The sequence below is a fragment of the Lissotriton vulgaris genome, chromosome 5 (assembly GCF_964263255.1).
Source record: "Lissotriton vulgaris chromosome 5, aLisVul1.2, whole genome shotgun sequence".
NCBI classification, from domain to species: domain Eukaryota; kingdom Metazoa; phylum Chordata; class Amphibia; order Caudata; family Salamandridae; genus Lissotriton; species Lissotriton vulgaris.
In genome coordinates, this window is record NC_141693.1 from 144356315 (window position 1) to 144368718 (window position 12404).

The 12404-nt window shown below is 44.1% G+C and overlaps 1 protein-coding gene across 1 annotated transcript in view; it reads right to left on the reverse strand.

The window, feature by feature from the left end:
- Positions 1-12404, reverse strand: part of RABGAP1 (RAB GTPase activating protein 1) — a 967778-nt gene that overhangs the window by 73100 nt on the left and 882274 nt on the right. Inside the window, exon 24 of the mRNA XM_086921082.1 lies at positions 6180-6263. Coding sequence (XP_086777208.1) covers positions 6180-6263 — 84 coding nt within the window. The remainder of the gene's footprint in view (positions 1-6179; positions 6264-12404) is intronic.

The following is a 12404-nucleotide window of genomic DNA, read 5'->3' on the forward strand; positions in this document are numbered from 1 at the left end:
CGTTAGATCAATCCTGTTTCCAGTAATTCCGGGTGAAGGTTGTCATCTAATCGATTTTCTTGGGGATTAAAGTTTTTTTTCGGTGTGTCGGAACACTGAACACTACTGACCACTTAAAAAATAACCCCCCACACACAATAGACTAGAAGAGACAACAAACGACTCTACATTTACCTGATGCAAACAGTGCAGAAGATGTTACTACAGAACAAGAAAGTAGGGAAAATGTACAATAATAATTGTCCTAACAGGCACTTATTTAATCACAAGAAATATTCCACCAGGCTTGCCAAGGAGAACATTTTTTCAAAATGCCTCAATCCTTTTGTACTCCCTATCGACAGAGGTCGTGGGGTATGAGTGTGGGCTCACCTTGCTGGTTGGAGCCTTAACCACCAGGCTCTCTGGGGGAGGGTCTTTAGTGAGATAATCCAGGTTGCTAGGTGCCGGTCTGACGTCTGGCCACATGCCTATTCACCAGTGGGCAAGAACAGGGCATTGACCAAGTGCCTATCAAGGTGGGCAAGAACAGAGCATTGAACAAGTGCCTATCAAGGTATCAGTGAGAACCTTGTTAAAGGAAATTAAGGACTCAGAAATGGCTGGCCCAGACTGCAACATTTCTGTAAGAACGTTATTATTGGTCTCGAGTGATGGCAGATGCAATGCCCAGACCTCAGATGCCCGTCGGAACTCTACTGCAAATAAGTTACTTTCTTCAGTTGGTAGTGCAAGTGACGAATCCAACCCATATTAGGAGAGTACCAATCACACAGGACTCTTTGAACTCCAAGTATAAAATTGTCATCATTATAATGAGGGGTGAGATCATCATCCCTCTCCCCAACATCATCTCTTTCTGGTTGTGTACCTTGTTCAGCACCCAAGCCTAAAGTATAATGGAGCCTCTGCTGGTGAGTCAGCCCAGGTAGAGGAATTGATACATACGCAGGCTGTAAGATGAATGGTCGCACTTTAGTAATTTTTTTGGGCAACATGGGTAGAGATAGGGCTGAAGCCAATTTGGGGTCAGACATTGGAATCCACGCTGGATTCTCTTCCGGCACTATTGACAGCTCAAGCGGAGCGCAAGTAGCCATATTTACTGTAGTAGGTCCAGCTTGGAATAGGTCTTAAAGGTTAAAACTGCACTGGATGGCAGGAAGCCAACTGGAGGCCCCTCGGTTACTTGGTCCCCTAAGGCGCACCAAAACAAAAATCTCCACCATGGCATCCATGAAGGTCTCGGTCGGCTCAGCTGTCACCGATGGGATTAGATTGTGACCAACTGGCATTGTGACACCCAAGTGTCTTCTCCTTGGATATGGAGTGGTTAGATGGGGTTGAGTTACTGTTCACTTTATGTTTTGAAAAAGGACTTCAATTTAGATTTACCAGAGGACTTCCACAGACTCTTGCGCGAACGGCCCCGAGAGTGAGAATGAGTCGGCACCCGCAGCCTGAAGAGGGACTCATGCAAGGGCCACAATTTCTTATGTACAGAGAAGTACAACTTTGATTCTTGGTCTCAAATCGCCTCTGGGTACATGAGGGCACACTCAACTGAGTCATGTGGCGAGCCCAAACATCCAGTACTTGTCCGTGACCGACCTATGTTCGACAGTTCTAGCATAGTTTGAAACATGCATGTTTTAGTGTGGGCCAGGGTGTGACAGCCAGGCATAAACCACCACTCTAGTCAGGGCAAGGGAGTTACACACCGAAGATAACCCCTGCTCACCCCCTTGGTAGCTTGGCATATCAGTCAGGCTTATCCCAGAGGCAATGTGTAAAGCATTTGCACAACACACTCACACAGCAGCGACACGCTAGGCACACCACAAAGACTCTAAACACGGTTATATAAAAATAGCCTTTGTATTACTTACAAAACACATTAGAATGCAATCACATATTACATTATGCCACTGTATTACTTTACAGGGAATTATATACATTACAAGGCTAATCGGGCCACTGTCATAACCAATAGAACTCACAGGTAGTAAACATAAGGAACCAACCAGTAACTACTGGTACCACTGTCCGTAGTTTAAACACATTATGCATCAATCATGGGCATAACCATCCCACTTAGACAGAACCACCAGTAACTACTTGTATAGGTACACTTAGCATAAGCATATTATGCATAGCACTTTAGGCATACATCCTAATTAGCAACAGGGCACCAACGTACCCACTCATCAGGGCACACACTAGGCACACTCATTACAGTAGGACACCAGTCCCTCATACTCTAAATACCTCAGGGTCCTATCGTTACTGCTCTCTCATCAGGAGCCTCAACAGGTGTATTACCACCCAGTTTGGTCGCCCCCAAATCAGGACACACTCAAGCAGGGGCCTGGTCCTGGGCTTGCCCCACAATGCCTCTTTCCGACTGAGTGCTTTCCCCACTCCATGCCCCTTAACGAGGCTTCCGCTAGCCCCTTGGCTGCAGTGGCAGCAAGAACAATGCCCATAAAATAATTGGGGTGGGGGAAGTGGGGGGATCAGGGTGCCACTCACCCTTGTCTCTCTCCCAGAATGCCTCTGTGTTGCAGCTGACCGCGATCTGCGGCGCAGCTGCGGAAATGACCGCGCACCAACAGTGCCTTTCCAGCCCCCACTCACAGGGGTTCTCTTCTTTCGCTGGGCCACTCTGCAAACAGGATGGGTGCAAGGCAGGAAGACAGCGAAGCTCCGTCTGGCTCTTGGCTGCACTCCTGCTGGTGACCCGCCTCTCCCAGGCGGGGGGAGGCGGGGGGAGGCGGAGAGTGGTGGAATGGAAAACGTGAGGCTCTGATCCTTCCATCAAAAATGAAGATACCAGCACACAGCACCTCTCTGCTTTTAAGCAGATACACAGGGCTCTCCTCGTTCTCCTGAGAGCCCCGGCTGCAACCAGGCAATCCTTGCCTGACTTCCGTTTTTTTCCCCGCTGACCTCTCTCAGAACCAGGGTACTCCGGACTCGGCAATGCGGGTAGGCTCCCACCTCTCAGGACTACTCCGGACACAGCAATGCGGGGTAGGCTCCCGCCGCCTCAACAGACTCAACCAGGTAGAGAAGACACGCAAGGCTCTCCTCGATAACATGGGGAACCCCCGCCCCGCCCACAACCGGGCAACAGCTGCCTGACTTCCCCTTTCTCGTCTGCTTCTGCTCCGTGATGGAGCCCTCGGGGCACAATGAGGGGCGATAGCTTCCCTGAGCAGCGTGCCATGAATGCTGCCACACCTGGAGTACGGGCTGTTCTCCTGAGCACTCCCCATTAAAGAAAGGGCAGCGGAGCGAAGTCTCCGTCGACGCAAGCACATAGGAAAGTAGAGTGCCCACCATGCTGGCTAGAAGGTGCACGGACACGTATGCCGGTCGCCTCATTCTCCTATCCTCAGAAAATGAGGCGCTCCCCACACACTTCTGCCACAGTGCTCCTGCAGACTGGCTCAGCACAGCATGGGGCCATGTCAGCAGAACCCCCCCTGCTGTATCACAGACGACACGCACAGATCAAGAGGGGAAATGGCACAGTGCTTACCACGCGCTGGATTAGCTGGGCAATAACGAAAATAAAGCACTCAGCCTGTCTCCCCACGAAACAAACAGGGATTGACAAGGGCAGAGGTGGGCCCAGGCAGGCCAGCACACAGGGTCCCACAGTAGAGCAGCAGTCCCCTCACCTGCCCAGCAGGTCTCAGGTTAGTTCCCCGTGGCGGTTCCTCCTGGCACACTGCAGTCCATGCAGTGTGCTCTCCTCAGCTCCAGAAGTCCCAAGTAAGCACCCACAGCACATTTTCATATGTCACAGACCAAATACTTATACTCCTTAGTGTATTTGCCCCCCCCCCCTGCCACAGGACTCAGCACCCGGTCCAGACCAGATCTGGGGGCACCCACACATTTCTCCGAAGGTGCAGCACCAGCCCCTTTGTCAGTGTAGGCTCTGGCCCCAGACACCACAGGGGGAGGAGACAGCATTTTGTAAGGCAGGCACAGTCCCATTCCGTCTCAAGTGCTACTCCTCCCACCACTCCAAATGCAGATCAGCCTATTCAGCATAGCGCTGACTCACCCAGCCCCTTGTGCTAGAGGCACTCTTGTGGTCCGACACCCTGTGATGACCTTGGACTACCATTATTTTAATTGACTTTTTTGTGTTATTTTATCCTAGCCTGAGAGTACAACGTCCTGCATATGCCTTGATTCTCTTAAAAGTTTCTTTCTTGTAATCTTGCAGTCTTTTAGTGGGAGCTGTCACGGAGTAGGACATCCTTGCCAAGAACAGAAATTGTGGGGTGTGCATCTGAAAGCATGAGAAGGAGAGAAGGTTGTGGAATGTACTTTTTGGTCTCGAAATGCAGTGTTGTGGGCAGTGAAGCACACATGTGCTCAGTGTTGGACATTGAGATATGAAGTATGTGAATCTATAAGCAGTTGTGCACAATTGTGAATTGTGTTGTACATTGATGAGAATTATGAAGTTCTTACTATTGGCTTTGAAATGTCCTCATGTCATCTTGTTTTCTGACTCTGCCTTGCTTCAGCTTTTTCTGCGTGCACAGCAGTGCTTGCAAGTTGTTTGGGTTATTCACGTTCAAGGATTGTTTTTGTGAGAATATATATATATATATATATATATATATATATATATATATATATATATATATATATATATATATATATATTTGTGTATTTGAATCTTGTGTATTTGGCATCTGGGAAAGCCTTTCTGTTAGAGAGCATTGTGTAAAATAAAACCCCAAGCCTTATTCTAAAAGAGAGTCTCCTTGCAATGTGTAGAATAAAACCCTTTTCTAAAGGTGGTGTTTGTTTTGTGTTAAAGTCTTTTGCTTTGCCGAGTGTTGAACCATCGTTTGGGAGCTGTATTATCTGAAGGTGCAAGCAAGACACCCTTGTCACTCCAGAGCCAGACATGCAATACACATCAGGCAGGCACAAAGATACATAGCACACAGAAATGCCCACTTCTAAAAAGTGGCACTTATAAAATAGTGATAATAAATCTGCGAACACCATTGTGCAGCATTTATTACCACTATTCCAAACATACCAAACTTGACCACTCTACTCCTCTCAGATCAGGAATGATCACTGATGCATTTATCAGGGAATCCCCAATGCATTCTTATGAGAGGGCAGCCACACTGTAGTGAGAAACCAAAATGGCTGTTTTTCACTACCAGGACATGCCACACAGTAACGGTACATGCCCTACCTTTTACTTAAATTGCACCCTGCCCATAGGGCTGCCTAGGGCCTACCTTACGGGTGACTGACATCTAGTAAAAGGGGAGTCACTCCCACTTTATGTGCCACATCACAGTGGCAGCAATGGTGCGTGCAGGCCCAGCAATGGCAGACAGGTTTGAAAGGCTACTTTGGTGGGTGGCGCAATCAGCGTTGCAAGCCCACCAGTAGCATTTAAGTTACGGGGACTGATAGGTAAATTAAATTTGCCAAACAGGTGTAGACCAATCTTACCATGCTTTACCATAGAAAGCACATGCACTTTACACTGGACAGCAGTGTTAAAGTGCCCAGAGTCCGAAAACCACCACCAGGTCAGAAAAAATAGTAGGAGGAAGGCAAAAAGTTCCAGGATGACCCTGCAAAAAGGGCCAAGTCCAACAGAGACCTATCAGAGCAACATAAATAACTCCAGAAGATTAAACAATGGAAGGGCAATGCAATATCTATACCCTTCTAAGTCACTAGCTACACATGTGCGCACACACACAGCCAGCCATAGCCCCACTAACAACAGTATATCCAATGAAAAGACGTAAACTACTGCAGACCTTATAACCAATTGTCAATGTTTATCAAATTTTAAATCCAGTAAACCGATATTCTAGTCTACTGTATGTTACCCAAAAGTGGCTGAAAACTGCATACAAATACATACTAAATTCAAAAAGTTACCGACATGTTAGTAGATCTTTAAAAAAAGACAGTATCACTTCATTCTGCTTTAACTAATGCATAAAACACTGAAAGTGATGGTCACAACACTTTATAAAATATTCTAAACTTTTTGATTAGTTCATACTAAAAGCCTAATTATTTCAAAATTCACAAATTGAAAATCTTTCATGTAAAGAATTACATAAACACATGTATGTAGATATGTGCATATTTCAGCAGTAACATACCTGTTTATAGTCACCAATTATAGAGCTGTTCTTCTTAATTTCTGACTCTGCTTTGTCTAGTTCTCTACGACACATTTCTTTGAGCTGCAGGAAAAATATATCTCTAATTATTGAATTTGAAATTACAACAGCCGGTTGATGATTAGGTGCATAAACTGGCATGGACCACCTAAGCAATAATAATAATAAAAAAAAAAAGAGTTGGCCTATACATTTTAACTAATTACCAGATGTTGTATACAAGGTATGCATTCAACAGATTGCTTAAAGGTATGATTTATCTACCCCTGCCGCCAATACTTAAATAGGTAGTTTGTGATTGAGTAGAGATCATACACTTCTCATCAGCACAAGCCTTTCGGTAGCATCACCAAAGTGAATAAAGTAAATTTTTGAGTTGCATTCCCATCTTAGGCCAACTTGTAATATACTATTCAATTAAATGAGTTAAGCTGCCAACCTTAATGAAAGACCAACAGCAGCTAAGCGTTTGTACTTCAGATAACGGAGTGGGACATGGATGGTAAAGTAACCTACCCAAGGGGCAAGCCAGTTTTCACCTGATTATTGCCTTGCTTGATACAGGGATTTGCGATACAAACAGTTTACCTTAAGCGTAGGAAAAACTTAGAATATGCAATGTGAGGGCATCACTGGGGGTGGGGAAAAAGTAGTGTACGTTTCAGGGCAATATACATCAGTTTCTGTACAACCCAAACTTTCAGTTGTTCAATGAGAAAGTGAACCAAAATACGTAAAGTCACCTTCGTCTTTACTGTTGGCAGATTGGCCAAAATAAGGATTCACATTGTATGGGCCACTGTGGCGGATCAAAGTAAACTTAAAACAGTTAAAGGATATAACGTCCTGACACAGAAAATTTCAAACAAAATGTAAGCATGAAACACAAACAAATATCAAGAAAGCACAAAGAGGAGCAGGAAAAGCAGAGGAAAAAAGACCAAAAGAGACAAATGACTAGTCAACAATGACTTGAGCTGTTTTTGCTCCAACAAAACCTACTTCTACCTCAGTTTTCTTCAAGACTTTGGGTAGCATTTAAACCTACTGAATTCTGGTAACTGGGACTATCTGCAAAAGTAGTTCTGATGATGAACAAAACTGTATAAAAAAGGTTTTCACTTTCATACTTTGAGGACTAGAACAACTCTGGTGCAAAAGAGATAATGATTTGTCAAGAAAGACACTGGGTTTCAAATCAGCTTTTGAAAAACCTGGCAAGGGAGGCAAACTATTCCAGTCAATCCGGTAAAGGTCTTAGTCCAGGAAACATCAATGGTTACTGGGCTGTATCCATGCTGGTTACTGGTAGTTACCACTGGTGTTGCAGGGAATATTGCAAAAAAAGAGACAGCTCAAATAGTTTGAACCCATGTGGCAGAGTATCTACAAAACAGGCTTTTAACACTTAAAATAAAATAAAAAATAAATCACCACCCTAAAGTGGAATTGGATTTCCAACTTTTAAGTATGCTGGTTTTAGCGGTTCAAATGGTTTACTTTGAAAATCAAAGTTCCAGTACCTAGTAAAAATAGTCACCAGGGGGTCCAGTGACTGGTGAATGGGCCAATTCACTCAGCAGTTCAGAGTTCCAAAATATGTACATTGACAAGGTTCCTGTAGGGAGACCACTCGTGCTGTGAATGGACTTAGCGCCCACAGTAGGTAATACATTTGTGGAACTTTTATCTCTTGAACAGCTGAAGCTTTCAGGTTGTAAAGCATCCTCTAGCACATTGAACAGACTAGGTGCCAGTAGGCGACTAGCTCTGATTTTGGGTCAGTGTCGTACCACATCTTTAACCAGGTCACCTTTGAGACTATGATAACAGACAGCAAAGTAAATGTTGAGGTACACTGCTGTTTCAATTCAGGTCAATTAATTCTTCAAACTGCTCCACATGTAAATTACACAACAGCCATCTAAACAAAAGTGCTTGATATGGATACATATAACATCATACTTGAAACATATAATAACTGATTCCAACAGGGACAAACTGTGCAAATGGGATTCATATTAACATCTACATTGTTATGCTACATTCCCAGATTAATTAGTTCAACATGAGAAACAAAATGTACACTCAAGAAAAGGTAATTCTATGTCAGGACTGGAGGCACAGATTATGCCTTCTTCCTTCGCTTTATTTTTCACCGCAGCTATTTTTAAACAATAACAAAAACTATTTTTCCCATGAACAGCAGGGAAATAGAAAAAGTTGCGAACACAAGTCCTTCTTCGCTGTCCACACTACAGGCCCAAGGTGGTCCTTCCACTATGTCGTCCACTCTTACCCTTTCTTCGCTGCTCAGCAGCAAGTTAGTCGATTTTTCTTGTTTCTCCTGTTGTGGGAGATTGCTTTTAACTGTTGGCATAGTATTGATGCATTTTGGTTTTAATCGGTCTCTTGCGGACTCCCGTAGTTGTGGGACGCATTTGTGTACCTTACGTGACATTATGCCCTTTTTCACACTACAGTGAGGCCCTCTCCTGCCACTGTACCCTCTCTATGGGCAGCACGAGTCAGGCACTGTGAATAGAGTGCTGACTAGCACTGCCCTGTGGAGAATCCAGCCTTGTACCCAGCCACCTGAGTGACCCCCTTTTCTGGGTCTGTAGCTGTCATTTTTTTCTTTAGGTCCCACTGGGGACTGCATGTGTGCTCTTCGACACCCTGCGGGTGGCAAAGGCGGCTAGTGGTGCTGCGTGGGACACTAGCCTGGGGGTGGCAGTAGTCCACTAATAATTACAGGAATGTAGTATACCAGGTCTTTGCCTGTAAATTGTGCACCTCTGGCCCATCCAAATAAGTCTGGGCCTCGTCCCAACCAAATTCTGCCACACTATGTCCGAATACAGTGCCCCCCAGCACTGAAGAAACTGCCTGCACCAAGCGGCTATCCCATGTCCTAATATTTACCTACTGAGAGCAGGAGCAGTTCCTGGAGGACGCCTTGCCCTTCCCTCCCTTGGGGGGACGACTCCTATCAGGCAGTGGATGACTCCATACACAGGGCAGTAAACCAAGAAATGGAGCCATTAGAACAGTGCCTATCAGCGCAGAACGCACAGGAGTGTGCCAAATGGGCTAATTCCACGCCAGCTCCCCCAAAGGTCCCCCAGGAGGACGGGTCCCCCCCCTCAAGAAGCAGTGTAGACCTGGAGTGGACACGGATGCTGTTGTGTGCCTAAAACAGGCTTTCCTAGCGCAGGCTCCCCCACAGCCAGTTCCAGAGGCCCCCACAGATAGTTGCCAGACCCCCCACGTACCGCCACCCCGGAACCCTAAGACACAGGGGATTTACCTGGGGACACAGTTGATGCAGGCCTCTCTAGACCATGGCCTCCCACCCCTCCCCCGCCTGCCCCAGAGGGTGTTTCAGACATGCTGTACCCAAAGGACATCACCAACCCTAGGTCCGCGGACTGGATTCCACGGGACAAGGTGGCCAAGTATTTTGCGAGATGACTACATAAACCCATGGAAAAAGACGCTTGCAACGATCGGGCTGAATGTCCTCGTCCCAGTTTAGTGGGTAATATGGCCCTTGCCACAACCGGGTTTAAGCTATTGGCATTGCAAATGACAATGCATTTTAAAAATATATATATTTTTATTGATAAATTGCATGACAGACAAATAGGCAGTAATTACATACAATACTTGCAAGTTACATTTAGCACCGCACTTGGGACAAAGACCGGAAAACATATGTATTAAACAGTTGTTTCCCTGTCTCTACTTCTCCGCATTTCCAGTTCCACCACAGGTGATACACATCTCCCCCTAATAGGAATTCCACTTTGACCATTTTCTATCCCACTTCTTCGGGCACCCCCTAGCTATAAACACTTCTTTCTCAGCTACCATACATCTGTCAAATTCTTTCAGCCATATTGCCACTGCCGGCGGCACCACTCTGCCCCACCCTCTCGCTATCTCCCTTGTGATTAGCAATGCGTTTTAATTAAGTTTCAAAAACCAAAACACAAATAAAATGCATTGTGATTTACAATGCCAATAGCTCAAACTTGTGTAAATGCGGGACCTGTTGTATTGCAAGTGCTTGTTAATAGAATAATCATTTCCCTTCTTTCATTATAGAAATATAAGAATTGCTGCCGTTGTAGTTTGTTAATCAGTTTATTCAAATGGAACTCTTTATTAACATCTATGGTATTGCTTCTAATTACTGAAGGAGGGCCTGGTGAAGATTTACTCTTTACTACAAATTTGGCACTATTGTGTTCAAATTCATCAAATGGATTAAACCCGGATCTGTTAGAACATTTAGGACTGCCTTCAATGTTCCTTTATTAGAGGTATTCTAGTGAACTTTACCACTGGATGAACAGAAGTGCACCGTCTCTCCCCTCAAATTCCAAAACTCGGTGGTGTCAAATGAGAGTATCTTATGATCGCTAAGTCAGCTAGCAGACCTAATATGGACATTAATATGATAATATAATCACTGGTTGAGCTGCTCTTTACACAGGATCTGTGGGGATATTTTTTATCTAATTTCCTGTGTATGAAGGATGACAGAAACTTTTATATGACCAAGTTTAATCTGTACTGTACATTATGGCAATCCTTTCACTCACAAGACTCTTATAGACTTTTTTTTTGCTGGACAAGTACTAAATAATTATCACATTTCAAAGTACATGTACACCAGGTGTCCTGTATGCAGACAATATATGTGTTCAAGAAGTTCAGAAAGCAAATCTTTGAAGACTTGGAACAGCTAGCCAAACTGTAGGGACGTTTTTTTAAACCGTGGCAAAAATGTGTGAGGTAATACGTTTATTTGGAACTATCTTACTGTAAAATTCTTAAGGATCATGGGCTCACTTTAAAGAAGAATAAATGTAAGTTATATCCGGATTCGGTTGAATACCTTGGACACACTTTGTCAAAAGAGGCTGTGATTCCTAAAAAATCATTAGTTGATGCAATACTTAAGGCACCGTCACCTGATTCGAAAGAGAAACTACTGTCATTTTCAGGGTTATGTGAATACTACAGTAAATTCATAAGGAATTTTGCTGAAAAAATGGAACCTTTGAGAGAATTGTCAAGGAAGAATGTGGAATTTGTGTGGGGTACAAGGCAGCAAGTTGCATTTGAGAATATTAAAAGAGATATGGTTGCAGCCCCATCTCTCAAACCATTTTGTATGGGTGAGACATGTGTTCTTACGGTTGATGCAAGTCTTTACGGTCTTGGTTGTGTTTTGTCTCAAGTGGCTGGTAAGGAGGCGTGGAATGTAGCTTTTGCATCCCGAACTTTGAATGCCATAGAGAGGCGTTATGCGGTAATAGAGAAGGAATTGTTGGCGTGTGTGTGGAGTGTAGAACATTTCAGAAATTATATCTGGGGTGCAAGGTTTGTTATTAAAACTGATCACAAACCTTTGATTAATAGTTTATCGCCAGGTGGAGGATTAAATGCCAATGCTAGGATAGCTAGATGAATGTCAAGGTTGCAAGAGTACTCTTTTTGTATTGAATATGTTCCAGGGAAATGTAATGTTGATTGTTTGTCAAGATTACCTTGTGAAGCTGAAGATGAAGAATGTTCTTGGGAGATTATATCCAGTATTACAGAATTGTTACCAGGAAAATTTAGTGCTATTTCTGAGGATTTGTGGATAAAGGGTATGAATGAAGATAAGTTGTTACAAGATGTTATTAAATTTAATTTGGTGGGTTGGCCACCAAAGAATGAGATTACGGAGGAGTTGCAACCATATTGGAAGATTGCTGAAGAGATTGTGGTGGAAGGTAAAATGGTATATAGGGATGGAAAGTTTATTCCTCCCAGTTCTTTACATGAAACAATTTTATCTTTGAGTCATGAGACACATTTGGGCATGTCATCCATGAAAAAACTTATTAGATCCACATTTTGGTGGCCTGCCATGGATAGATTTGTGGATAGAATTGTGAGAGAATGTACCGAGTGTGTCAACAGTGAGAAATCCCTTAGATGTCATCATGCTCCTCTGGTTCCTGTCAAGTGGCCCAGTTTTCCTTGGCAAAAGTTAGGGTTGGGCATTGCTGGTCCGTTCAATTTTTTGCCACAAGATTGTAGATTTGCCATTGTTATGGTGGATTATCACACAAAATTGCCTGAAGTGAAGTTGGTTCCACGTGTTGATACTAAAGAGTGTCATTCTGTTCTTAAAAGAAGTTT